The sequence below is a fragment of the Pantherophis guttatus genome, chromosome 1 (assembly GCF_059756535.1).
Source record: "Pantherophis guttatus breed Tessera chromosome 1, ASM5975653v1, whole genome shotgun sequence".
In the NCBI taxonomy this organism is placed as follows: domain Eukaryota; kingdom Metazoa; phylum Chordata; class Lepidosauria; order Squamata; family Colubridae; genus Pantherophis; species Pantherophis guttatus.
The window spans coordinates 221,343,508-221,358,341 of NC_142063.1; the positions used below are offsets into that span (position 1 = coordinate 221,343,508).

The following is a 14,834-nucleotide window of genomic DNA, read 5'->3' on the forward strand; positions in this document are numbered from 1 at the left end:
TATAGAATAAGTAAAAAAGATTTCTCTTTCTTTCTTCATATACATAAAGCAAAAAGAAATCCCCCAGAACCTTTTTGCTACAAACATGTCAGTTGTACAGGATATCTTAATAGTAAGTAGCCAAAAGCAAGCAATTACTGAATTCAATAATATCCTAATGGAAACACATGTATCCTACTTAATGCAAGATTTTCTCCTGTATGCAAAAAAGTATATACATTAGTAATTTAATGGCAACATTAGGAGTATTTTTTTTTCTTGACTGTTTTAGGATTTATTGTGAAGGTGGGAAAAAAAAATCAATGCTAAACCAGAGCCTTTGTTCCTCATTCGAATGTGATTTTGCATGCCGCTGCCATGCATCTGTGTCTTAAGCATGTTTACTCACATATACGTTTCAGGGAGCTTAAGGAGATTTGCTCCCAAGTAAATGTGTCTAGAATTATGATCTAGTATGTTTTGAGCATTATGTAGAAAACTAATTTGGGCTGAATACCCATAAAATAGCAAATGAATCCATATTCAACAATGGGTAATTTGGAGTTTTGGTTTCTTTTTCTATGTAAGGTGCTGGAAAAGGGTTTCTTCCCCCTGCACATTGCAGGAGGGAAGAATTCTCATGCTATATTTTTAGGTGATTTGTATTGATTTAATCCTAATTTTTACTCAGTGCACCTATATTTTTACAGAAGTCACCTCTTGATAGGTGACCTACTCAATACACCTATATTTTTACAGGGGCCTACCTCTTCCTATGCTTGACAGAGGCTAGCATAGGAAGGCCAATAGTTATTCTAAATGTATTTTCTTTATAGGAAAGGTCATGTATTATAATGGCTTAATCCTACCAGGCAATCTAATTGCTTAAGGAATTGAATCAGAGACTCCAAACACATACAGGTAGTCCTCGATTTGAGATCAATTAAGCCCAAAATTTCTGTTGTTAAGTGAAACATTTGTTAAGTGAGTTTTGCCCCATTTTATGATCTTTCTTGCCACAGTTGTTAAGTGACTCACTGCAATTGTTCAGTTAGTAACACGGTTGTTAAGTGAATCTGGCTTCCCCATTGACTTTGCTGTCAGAAGGTCTCAAAAGGTGATCACTTGATCTCAGGACACTGCAACCATCATAAATATGAACCAGTTGCCAAGAATCCAAATTCTGATCATGTTATCATGGTGATGCTGCAACAGTCATAAATGTGAAAAATGGTCATAAGTCATTTTTTTCATTGCTGTTCTAACTTTGAATGGTCCCTAAATGAATGGTTGTAAGTCAAGGACTACCTGTAATAGTTTCTCAGAATGCTATTTTTATCTGTATCAATTGTTTATCATTTTCTTGGGCTATCATTTAGACCAGTGGTGGGTTTCACTTACCTTTACTACTGATTTGCTCGCGTGCACACGCTTGCTTTGCTCCTGCACGCGCCACTTCTGCACATGTGCAGAACATATTTAATGATGCCTGGGTGGGTGGGTGGAACCTCCGGCTGCTGCTACTACTGGTTCTCCCAAACCGGGGTGACCCAAAAGCAACCCGCCACTGATTTAGACACAATAGGATTATAACTATTTAATATAGTTATACTACATATGATATATCTGTATATTTAGGGAACAACAAGCATTTATAAAGCCGTTCAGGAAAGTACAAAAAAATTAAAAGTTCTTTTTCATTTTCAAAACCTTCTACAATCATTATACATTGAAGAAGGAACTGTAGAAATGGAAAGAGTAAAGAGGTACTCTATTTCTCTTTTATCTTAGTAAGAATTCAAGAAACATCCTAGGTAAGAAAAAGCTGCTTACTTGGAGAAATTATCTTCTAAATATACACTGCTTGCCATCCAGAGCCAGCAAATAAAGAAAAGGCTTTATAACAGAAATGAAACATCACAAGGCAGATTAGCAAACTCTCTGAGGGCAGCTGAGACCCACACTAGGAAGGAGACAGTTATTTATTATGCTATTTAAAACGGGAAAGTAGTTCGCTGGAGAACAGATTTAATACTTCTGTGAGGCAAACTGTGACTGAGCACAGGCTTCTGACTCACTAAGAGAAAGAAACAGAATTAATTTTTGCATTTTTAAACAGTTGTATGTGGAAAAATTACCTGGCTAGCTTCATCCATTATGCTAGCTTTTTGTGTAGTTTCTTGTGGTTTCTTAACTTTTGGCAGAATCGCATGCAAACAAATGATTGATCTGTGGCTTAGCTGGGAGTAAAACTAACTACTATGGTTCAAAAAAACCCAACATCAACCGAAGTATAAACAGCTTTAGCTGAGCATGATGCATGAACCTAGCTGGGGTAATGTTTAATTGGAATGAAGAAAGACTTGACTTGCAAAAGAAAGAGAGTTAGCCCTTGAATGATATTGTGCTGATTATTTTCTGGTTAAAGTTGTTCAGATATTTGCTTTCTAGCTTGCTCATATACATGATCCAGCCTCATTTGAGCTGTGGCAATTTAAAAATGCTGCTAAATAAACAAACGGACAGAATAATCAAATAAATGACCATGTAAGCAAGATAATAAATGTTCAAAAAAAATGCAGGGACCGTTTCCAAAGAAAACTGCTTTGTTTTTGCTTAGTTTGAACTACCAAAAGAAGAATATTAAACACTGTACAACTGGTGGTAGAGATGCTTTCACATCCCCATAACTTTATATAGCCCTTCCCAAGGGATATATGGGATATGTTATACATGGGGTTCAGGCAGTGCAGTTGTTCCATTTTTCTTTTTCTGAAACATGGAACAAAATATTTCAACAATTATTTTAGTGGGCTGTTTTCTTCCAAGCTTAGAACAAAAAGGTGCCACACACCTTTTTGTTCCATGCCCATGGACCTTGCATTAATATGTTTGCAATAACTCTGGACCTAAAAGCCCAAATTAAAATGAAGGGTCTAGATGAGGGGTATTAAACTCATGTTATCACGGCGGCATCATGTGACGTATCAGAACTTTCCCCCCCTTTGCTAAACTGGGCGTAGGCATTGCCAGTGTGTGACGCATTCAGCCTGTGGGCTGTGAGTTTGACAGCCCTGGTCTAGAGCACACATTTATGGGCATAGCTCCTTATATAAAAAGGGTCTTGCCAGGGGGCATCAGGTACAAGACAGTTGGCTGCAATGCTAGCCATATTTACCTGTGCTCATCAAGGCACATCGCTGACATCTGCACAGGGCTTAAGTCAATTAAGACTGACAACAGGTAATGAATTCCATATGGAGCACCATTTCTAGTATTGTTGCTGAGCAACCAACAGAAATCCTGTCTGATATTCAATGTAAGATAACCAAATAAACCACAATCTTGCATATCCTAATAGAGGGATAGTCAAAAATAGACTAGAATTTGAAATGACTTTTAGAAGACTATGTGTCAGAAAAATTTTAAAATAAGATAATAACAACAGCTAAATATAAATAGCAATGGCTAAATCAGGCTTCCAATCTAAATTTGACTGCAAAAATGAAGAAAACTTGAGGAAAGTTTTGTGTAAAAGGACTGGGAGCTCCATCCTGTTCTTCTACTGAAAACGGTAACATCAGCCATTAAGCAAAGGCAGTGCAAAACATTCTGATATTAAAATGTTCTCACAGAGTTTATCTGCACTGCCAAATTACTCTGTTACTAGTACGGTCCAGCAACCATTTTTGGAGGATATGAAGAGATGATATCCTGTTCTTACCTTTGGTCTACCATGAATGCAGCCTTTAGACACATTTTCCTGTTTCCAGTTTGAAGAAGTGATTTCAAGTCCCAGAATTCTCCAGCCAGCATGAGCGTCTACAGAATTCTGAGAGTTGAAGTCCACCTGTCTTAAAGTTGCCAAGGTTGAGTAACACTGTAAAATCTTATTTATGTGATATGCAGGACAAGGCCATCTCCTTTGAGATTCCTGAGCTATGGAATTATTTCACTAGAAGTAGGTTTAGATCCCACCATCCCCAGTATTTAAGAAAGTAGCAAATCGTTAATTTCTTTTCCTGAGCTTTTAACTGTTAACTAATTTTGATCATACTGTGATTCTAATTAGGGTCTAAGACAACTCGCCATGGCCGACTTGCTGCAGGACAACTTGATATATCAACTTGACATGGGTTAACTCACCATAGGACAATTCAATATGGAATAACTTAATGTGAGATAACTGGACACATTCCTCTCTTAATATTATTTGGGTGACCAGCCGCCTCTTCCACCTTTCTTAGTTTTATTAAAATCAGTAGTACATGATTCTCATCCCTAGAAGAACCAGTGCCGCTTGTGAAAACTGCCTAGGCAGATATTGGGAGAATTGGAACTGGCTGCACTGAAGTTGCAGGACATGGTTGCACCAGCATCTATTTAACTAAACTTAAGTCTTCCACTCTGGTTTCCAAAGCCAGCCCAGCTTAAGGGCTCCCACCAGCCCGAACTCCTTCTCCAAAGGTTCCCTTGTCTCCTGTCCTTCCCCCTATTTCTCCCTTCTCCTCCCAAGGTTCTAGAGCAAGGAAAGGGCAGCTTGCAATAGGTGTAAGGACCAGGGCTTTGGCACCTGGAGTCGTGCAAGAGCAGAAACTGTCTCCCCTTGCTCAAGGAAGCTTCTTGATTGACTCCACTAGCCAATAGCCAAGCTTCCAATCATGCCTGGGTTTGAGGAGAAGGACCTCTCCTTCAGCCTGCTCCATTGGACCCTGACGACTCCTAGGCAGAGAGATGGTCAAGCAGGGATGGTGACAGGATGATTTGCTCCTGATGGCTATTGCCATGAAGGTTCTTCTTGCTGATGTGTCCAGCCTGGAACAATTATTCCCCTGCCTTACACAGGAGGGGGCACTGGAAAGCGAGGCGAGGAAGCCTTTGGAGAAGGAATGTGGGCTGACAGGAACTTTTGCCTTCCTTAAGCCGGGTGAGTTGGTCACAGTGAGTTGTCTCATCCCATCTAATTATACTGATTTTACGCTGTGGTTCATATTTTGTGATTTGTTTGGAAGTTATACATTGCCATGTAGCAATCTATATGCAGAAAGATACAACCTAAAGCTAACAAGGATAACAATATTTAGACAACGAAAGTTTGGGTATTCCTATGGCGAGAAATAATTCTCACTATTTGTTTAAATTGTTATTTGTAAAATAAAGTAGGTATTTCTTTTAAACAATTGAATGAAGATCTCCAATGATTTCTAATTTTTAAAAAATTGGAATAAATAACACTCCCACTTTTTTTTTTTTTTTTTGCTGTTTGTAAGTTTGTGCAGAAAGCAATTGGTGAGAAAATATTTCTTAAATGTATATTGGGATCAATTAATTGTGTGAATTGAATATTTTGTTTGATAGGCAATTAACTTCTGGAATATCCTCTTATGATACCATTGGTTTTGTTTAGAACCTGCTTCTGACAGATACATATATTCACATAGATGCACAAATGTGAGATATATGCACAAAGCCAACACTTCTTCTAAAGGGAAAAGTCGCTCAGACTTTCAGATGGAGTGAGCTACCCTAGGCAACTTTACTTTAAGGTAATTGGGAACTGCCCACAATTGATTATAAGATAGGTGGCTATATAAATATTTTAAATAAATAAATAATGTCTATATCAATAAAATGGGAGCCAAATACTACACAAAAGTATTCAATTTGAAAAAAATTAGTTTTTGGCAGATGACCATTTAAAACAAAAATGATAATATCTTTAAGTAATTATTTCTACTATTAAAATTATGTAAGCTTAGTCTCGAAGGGAACTTCACAGTTTTAAGACACGTGTATAATGCATTATGCAGTGAGCAATACATTTTGATAGAATTGCACAACAGATATCATCGTTCCTGACCTCAATATTATATTTATATTTCAGCATTGTCATAAGTATTGCTAATTGTCTAAAATAAACCGCTTGAAGTGTAAAATGTGAAGAGTGTCTCCTTAGAGCTTTTTGTTCTGTTTAATTAGAACTTGCTATTTTAGTGATGGCACTCATTATCAGGACTGTTTTGCTCATTACAGTGAATGTGGCAGCAAGACACTACTGAGTCACAGATCATCATACATTTACACAATACTTTTAAATAACAACCTACATAGCGCTGTTATAACAGAAGATCCTGGAGTCTGCAGACTGAGATGCTGTTGCGTTACTGAAAGGGAAAAGGAATCATGTAACAACTTTCCAAGATGAAGTAGAATCTAGGAGATACAAAATGGAGGCAGACATCTTCTTATTTTGTTTGTGTGCCCCATCCACGGCTCAAGTAGAGGCAGGACAGAATGTTTAAGATTTTTAGTGAAAATGGGTCATGTAAGGGGACATGAACTCCCACAGTAAATCCTTCATCATGCTAGGTCACTGCAAGTCCTTCTTTCTCCAGTGTGATTCAAAAAATGGAAGTAACTGAATCAATAATAAAGCATCTGGAGCTTAAGAATTAGAAGTCCAGTGTTATTCTTGGGCTGCCTTGCCTGCCTATGTTGTGGTTCAGAAAAGAGGCTTAATTAAGTTTTCTCTCAGGACAATCATTTCATTCAAATCTAAATTCTACAGTTCTTTTCAAATAAAAGTGATCCACATATGGTTTGAGGAACCATGGGGAACCACTTGAAGTCTGATCTCCTACTTTACATATAGTTTTGGTTTCAAATACAGGTTACACAAACTTTTCAGTGGGTAAGGGTTGGCCTATATACTAATTCATTGCATTGTGGATTAACACCCAATTTTTTCCCCAACGCAACAAGTTTTCTAATGAGGGAAAACTATTTGTTCTTGGCTCTTAGTCCTTGATAAAGCTCTGAGGATCCATATAAATATCAACTAAGGAAAGTTTTAGATTTTTCTAATGTAATGTGACCATCCATAAGAAATAAGTCTATAACACATTGAAATCAAAATGTATTATAATGAAAATATATAACATTCTTCTAAATAAGAAGTCTTTGAAGCAGAACTTGTTTCCTTTATATAAAAGGAATATAAAATAATGCATAAAATATATAAATATTAAAAAGAACATAAAATTCTTTTATCCTTAAAAGAATTCCTTATATAAAAGGAATTCTAATGTTGTGATGATGTTATCTGTTCTGTTCAACAACAATAAGCAGACTTCCAGAAAGAAATACATTTTCTTACAGGCGGGTTTGTGAGCTGAATAGCAAGCCAATATGGACATCTCCATGCCTTCCCCCTCAATTTTTAATAGCAAAGCTAAATGGGTTTTAGAAATACCAAAAGTTCTTCGTTTGAACAGAAACAAAACATTTCCAACAATACGTTTATTCTGGAATGCCACAATTGCTTCAGAACAATAATAAATATATAAGCATGCATGCAAGAAACAAGCAGCCTAACAGAGATTGGGTCCAAGTCTGATATCATGAAGGAAAAATAGAATGATTTCAGGAAACATCTCTTTGCTGTTATGCAAAGCAGAAGCTTTTTGTCTTCTATAGGGACGTTCATATGTGAAGCAGCCAAACAGAGCAGTGAATAAACCATCTTTACAACACAACATTGAATTCTATATAATTTACAAGGAGTGACTAGATTTTACTTTACCTCACTTTTAGGTTCCCTTGTTGCGGCTGCCCATCATAAACAGACAAAATATCAAAATCTTCTTCGAGGGCAAAAGTATGGAATGATAACTGTATCCTGTTACGTTCGCCTGTGATTATGATCCATGTGCAGTTGGCGTAATTTGGGTAGCCATGAGGGAATCCTGGGCTTTCTATCGTCCCATTGGGGCCTTGTACTAAACCTCCACAGTTCTGACCTGGAAGACAAGAAGGGAAAGGAGAAATTCAATCATATTTTTTCCCCTGTCCTATAGTAATATCCACACAAAGCAGGCTTGAGACTGAAAATCTAGAATTTTAAGATGTAATTCCATTTATTCATGTGGTGTTGAATATTGAATAGAGTAAATGGCAACAAATTTAGTTCCTGCTGATTTTCACTAAGCCATCTTTCCCCTCATTCTTAAGGGGATAACCATTAGGAATAGATGGGGTACACTGAAATAATGCATTTTTAACAAAGACAACATTAAGGGATACAGAATAAACATAAACCAGAGCCACATTTTTATCCTAGAAAGCATGCTTCCTAATCCACCAGTGGTGACCACTGGTGAATTTGATTCATGAGCACTACAATGTACTCCTTTAGTTTTCTTTATTATAAGACTTTCCACTGAAAATAATGGGTTTTAGAACTTAAATTCTAAACATCAAAACCTCCTTATTTTATTTTATTTTTTCCTTGCCACTTATGTTAGCGTTTACAGCGAATGTTTAAATTGTTATTATAATGTAAATCTTGGAAGCAGCCAAGATAGATTAGATAGTAGTGGAATGTGAGTTTGATTAAATAAATAAATAATGGTTACAGGGGAAAAAAATCATTTGTCTTGATGGGATCATTAATATTGCTAATGGGGAATATTTTGTTCCTGGAACAGCTGGAACTTAAGGATTTTTTTTTGTTGTTATTGACTTCCACATTGGGAAATAAAATAAAAGCCTTAAATATATTATTAAATATATATATATATATTTAAAATGCATATTTAAAATATGTATAAAATAAAATGTTTGATAATGTCTTTATTTATTACATTTTTAAAAAAATTACAGGCCTTCTCCAATCAATTGAGTGATGTACAACTTCTCAAATCTGAAATTTGCCTTAAAATAAATAGATAAGAATCAAATTAAATCTTAAAACCAAAATCATGTATTATTAAGTTGCAGTATACAGAATGATTTTGACAATTAAAAATGGCTACTTATCCAGAGTATAACCAAAGCAGCCTTTCCCTCAAGGCTTGGTGAAAAAGACAAGTCTTCATAGATGTTTTGAAGACCAGAAAGGACAATAGCACTTAAATGTGACAGGACACTATTGAAGCATGTAGGTGGACATCTCTGATTGCAGGGACAGGTGAAGAGTCCACTCTACTAGACCTTACTGAGTGAGAGGTGTTAGTGGGAGAAGGCAATTCCACAGTTATCCAGACCTTAAACCATGAAGAGCATTAAAGTTTACCACAGCAACTTAAGTTGGAAGCCAACTAGGCATCAATGCAACTTTCAAACTATGACCAGTTTAGGATTTGTCTATAGCTACTTGAGCTGCTTCATTCTGTACTATCCACTATTTTAGCATTTTGTATGCTGCCTGGGAGTGCCAGGGAACTGAATTGGGAAACAGCATCCAAATGTCTATTTAGCCACAATGTTTTGTTGAGGTCTAGTCCCAGGTCCAAAAGGTACACTAGAGAGCCAATGTTCAACATCCATTGGAGGCACTGATGATATTTCCTAGGTGAGTAATGAAACATGTACGCTCAGAGAGCACTAAGCACTACACAGTTCATCCCTGAGCTACAGATATTCTCTTCTACTGAATACATTGGAGAGTTGTGTGAACATTTTTTAAAAAAGAAACAATTCTGAAATATCACAATTTTTCCCCCCCTGCATGACATGAGTGAACATTAGATCACAAAAATATCTAAATTAGATCAACAGGAAATGTTTCAGTTTCCTTTGGTTCTTTTATGACTAAATTCTAAGATTCAACATAGAACATGTTTATTCCCAATTTGATTAGTATATCCTACTGAACCATATGGGGGCATGCTGCTGATTAAATAGGCAATTCTACAACAAGTAACCTTGATTTATGACAAGCAGGGTTTTTTTTTTCTATCCATCTTGCTGAGCTCATTAATCCCTCAAATATAGATATGCCAAAGCTCAGAATTACATTGAGGCATAAAATCAATCTGTTTCGTAATGAATAAAATGTCTGCAAAGAGAAAAGGTTGGGGGAGGCATTTTTGTGCACAATGCTTGGACTCAGAAGCAGTTTTGGCATAAATATATTCCTAACACTTGCTGTTATGCCCACAACAAAGATTATTTCAGGCAACTTTTTATTATGTCCCAAATACCTATGAATAGATTTCTGACTTTAAATATTAACTTGAAATGCTGTCAAATGCTTGTGGGAATTTCCAAATCCTAACATAAAAGATTTAATTAAAAAAAGGATTTGCAGGTTAAAACTATGGCCTAATAAATTACCATTTTCTACTGAGTTTAAATCTGCAACTCTAATGAGTAGATATTAAAGCTGTGGGAATCCAGTAGGCCTGTTAAAAGAGAAGGATTTCCTAGCATATCTGCCAATTGTTCAAACCAAACCATTATAATGCAGACATTGCCACATTTCTTTCTCTAAATGTAAAGCCTTTTATAATTAAGTAGTTCCCAAAGATGTATTTATAACCTATTAAACATAGCTTAAATTGGGAGAGGGGACAAATCCACACTCAACTGGCAATAGGAAACTCTCATTAGTTGCATTTTATTAATACTTCCTTCTTATTGCAAATTGGAAAAAAAAATCTAGGCACAGTCAGCTTTATTTTGTTTTTGTTTTTGTTTTTTAAAGCAGTGTTCTTATGATGACTGGAAATTGGTGAGGAGAACTGTAATCCTTCTGGCAAGCCTCATCACGGAATCGATTTATTTGATTTATTCGACTGCCTGCATATACTCTCTATTGAAGGCAGACTGGATGTTCTTGTTAGCAAGGATCTTATTGGAGGAAAATGCTTGACTAGATATATCATTTCTGAAATGCAGATATACTACAACAGGGGTGTCAAACTGGATTTCATTGAGGGCCACATCAGGGTTGTATTTGACCTTGGCAGGGTGGGGGTGGGGGGGTGGCCGGAGGGGCATGGCCAGCTCGATGTCACTTCTGTCAAGGGTGCCTGTGATGGCCCAAGTGCTCTGCCAGCGAAAACGGAGCTTAGGAGGACCACATGCAGCCCTCACGAGCTCTGTTTTCGCTGGCAGCTCTGTTTTCGCTGGCAGGCCAGTCCTTCGCTGTTTGCAGGATGGCCCCGCAGGCCAATTCTAAGCACCCTTGCACTAGAGTTTGACACCCTTGTACTAGAACATAAAGTGATGAATCTGGGCTGATTGTAAAATACTACACATTAGGATTTGTTTGGGGGGTGGGGAGGAATGGGGGATAGGAAAGGCTTAATAAATTTCAAACGTGTGTGTTAAGAACCAGCAAGTTAATGGCAAGATTTTTTGTTAAGGAAACTGAAGATCGGGGGGCTAAGTGAAAATGAAAATTAATTCATACATACTCCTTCTGCATCAAGTTGAATGACCAAGTTCTCTATATACAGGAAATACTGTAATTGGGGTGAGCGACTAGCTATAATATTAAATTATAATCTGGTTTATTTCACAAGGATTTACTATCTTCTGTGAATTGAGCCATGGGGTTCACAAACTGTGGCTTATGACCAAATGAGTGGTTTATGAGCCACTACTTCAACAAACTATAGTTAAAACATATCAGCACAAGATATGAACCCAGCCAATGAGGAAGGGCCAGAAAAAAAGAAAAGAAAAGGACACATATGGGTTCTAGAGTTAGACCACTTGGAGTGGAATTCAGTTATCACTGATAGAATTTCACTTGTGCCTATATTAAGACTAGGCCATTGTTAATCTGGGTCAGTTTCTAGATCAGCAATCTCCAAGCTTGGCAATTTTAAGACTGGTATATTTCAACTACTAGAATTCCCCAACCAGAATGTCTGGCTGAAGAATTCTGGGAGTTGAAGTCCACAAGTCCTGTGTGTGTGCGTGTATCCTAAAATAAATAAATAAAATAAATAAATATAATGTGGTACAGTGCAGAATGACATTCCATTCTTGTCTGGCTTAACTTTTGTAGGGGTGGGGTGGACGGCAACTCTTCTCACTAAAAGAGATTTATTTTCTTAAAGCCTGAATTTCCAAAAGGAGGTGGGATGAAAATGTAGTAAACAAAAGGCAGAAGAGAAGAATTAGGCTTTTCTCACCGATAATGTAATCGAACCTTAAAGAAATATCTGGGGGGAAAATGGTTCATACACCTAAGGGTGTCATCTGCAACTTGCAAAGCTGCAGAAGCTCAATTTTCTAGAGAAATAAAAGAGTGCTTTTGTTTCAGCCTCTGGGAACTGTGGAAGTCTGAAATAAGGCTCTGAGGTACTTTCAACCTGTAAATGTGGAAAAACACTCCCACATGCTTCATTTTAAATCAGATCTCTTGAGGGTTAGATACTACTTTATTCTCTGAGAATTTTGTTTTTTAAATATCTTATCTATCCCTAGCTCATCATTGAATTTGCTTTCTGTACTATTTTAAATAGTTGTTTTTGCTTACAAAGTTCTTCCTAGAATCCGGCAATTTCAGGGGTTTTCTTAATTGCAGTTTCCAACGCAAATCAATTCATGTTGAAGATCAATGCCATTTTAGACACTAAACTTCCTTGTACTACATTCCATGTGGCTAAAGAAACTCTTCCACTGATAGGAAGAAAGAGGGTTGCAAAAATACAGAAATGCTAGTCTTTCCTGTTTAAATGTGTATCACCTGTACAATAATCAGAGATGAAAAAGGTTTTTTAAAAGTACCAATTGTCCGCCCCCCCCCTGCCCCACCCCACCCCGGCTTAATTGCTCTAGGATGGTGAAGAGATGAAGCAATGGCCTAGTTAGGGAAGTCCATAGTTACCTGGTTAACAAAATACACCTTCCTTCCTTTCTGTACACAGAGAAAAGTCTTCCTAGCAATTAAGAATTTGGGAATTTGTGCATGTGTATGAGAGGTATGAGTAATAAACAATTTACAGTATGCTTATGTCATCCAGATGTAAAATAATTAATTCATGGGAAATTTTTTTAAAAAAAGTTAACCATCATATTTACTTGGTAGACCCATTATGAGATTGCAAAAAAGGCAGCCAGTTTGGTCTAGTGCGCAAGGTACCAGATAGTAACCAGTAGATTTGTGAGTTCTAGTCTGGCCTTAGGCATGAAAGCCAGCTAGGTGATGTTGGGCCAATCACTTTCTCTCACCCCAACCTACCTCACAAGGTTGTCAATGTGGGGAAAATAGGAGAAGGAAAAATATTAGGGATTTTCGACACCTTGAGTTATTTATAAAAAAAAAAATAAAGGCAGGATAAAAACAAATAAATAAATAAAATTTAAAAAAATTACATTTAACATGTTCTTGAAAAGAATAGTATCAACATGTTATTCAAACATATGTGTAAATATAAAGAAAACCTTGTGATTTTGGCTGGCAGGAGAAATCGATGGATAATGAAAACGAGGATATTTGTGTGCTTTTATAGAATATTTTTTTAAAAAAATATTAGGAATTTTCTTGAAATAGCAGGCTCTTTATGTCTTTCATTCTTAAAAGAATAATCTTACCAATCCCTAACCTTCTATTTAAGATGTTAAAACACATTTGCGTCCTTTTGTCATTGACCTAATAAATGAATTTTGTACGGTACGGTATGGTTCAGATATCTGACTTGTTCATACAGTTGGACAGAACCTTATAATAGAATAAGATATGAAGTTAGAATTAAAAGTTAAGCTCCCATTAATTGGATGAAAATGGCCCAACATTTATTTTTTCTAGGCCCTGTGTGATGCTATGTAACCCTGTAGAAGAAAGTAGAAAAAAAATGTTGCTGATTATATTGGTGGGTGTATACTCTCTGCACACATATATCTATTGAAAAACAAACTATAAGATTAGTTCCCAGCAAATCTTTGATATGCTCAAGTGATAATTAATAACTATATCATGCGACGGGTTTCTTTTAAAATTATAGGACTGTAAAAAGCACTCGATGGGCTTTTTGCTTTATTTATTTACTTTATCCTGGCATGAACAGTCCCTCCAAACTGCTTTTTCCTGCCATGTGTTCAGGGCATTGCCTTTGATTCATTCCTAGCCCATAGCAAAGGAAATTTAAAGGAAATGCTTCACTTCTCCTCTTCAGAGAGAGCATGCATCACTTCACCAAGGAGTGCTTGGTCATGTTGCTGGGCAGCTGGATTTCAGCAGCTGCCAGGTCCTTCCATGACCATTTGAGATTGATTTACAGCTAGCCCTTGACTTACAACCATTTATTTAAGAACCATTCAGAGTTAAAACTGCACTGAAAAAAAGTGGGCAGTTCTTACACTTACGACCATTAGAACAGCCCCATAGCCAGGTGATCAAAATTAGGTGCTTGACAAGCTGCATATGTTTATGATGGTTGCAGCCAATCCGGGTCATGTGATCACCATTTGTGACCTTCCCAGCCGGCTTCCAACAAGGAATCGATATGGGAAGCTAGATTCACTTAATGACAGTGTGATTCACTTAACAACTACATGTGCAAATCTAGTACAGGTACTCTGTTTTCCCCAAAATAAGATGTCCCCTGATAATAAGCCCAATTGGGCTTCTGAGCTCATGGCTAAGGGTTCAAAAAAATATAAGACAGGGTCTTATTTTTGGGGAAACACGGTAGTTCTCGCTTAATGACCAATCACTTAACAGTCGTTTGAAGTTACAACAAACCCCTGAAAAGCTACCTAGCACTCAGGTCCTGAATTCCGATGGTGGCACACATACAGCCACATGACTGCATTTTAGATAGATGGCAACCAGTTCATCTTTATGACCAGTTGCAGCATTCTGCAGTCCACATGAACTCAACTTATGACATTTTCTAACAATTTCTGGCAAAAAGAAAAGAAAAAAAACACAAATAGGAATGAATGGATTTGTTTAATAACCTGTATATTTGCATAACCACATTAGCTTTACAACAGCAGCACTTGCTTAATTACCACTGCAAAAATTCATAAAATCAGATTGGTCGCATCGGTGCCTCAACATATGACCATCATGATTTACAATGGAAACTCCAGGCTCCATTACAGTCATAAAT

General features: G+C 36.8%; 1 protein-coding gene across 2 annotated transcripts in view; it reads right to left on the bottom strand.

Annotated features, from left to right (window-relative positions):
• The window catches only part of CSMD1 (CUB and Sushi multiple domains 1), a 1,102,994-nt gene that overhangs the window by 830,330 nt on the left and 257,830 nt on the right, over positions 1-14,834 (bottom strand). For both annotated transcript variants that reach the window (XM_034436753.3, XM_034436752.3), the window contains exon 2: positions 7,562-7,778. In XM_034436753.3, the coding sequence (XP_034292644.2) occupies positions 7,562-7,778 (217 nt within the window). The remainder of the gene's footprint in view (positions 1-7,561; positions 7,779-14,834) is intronic.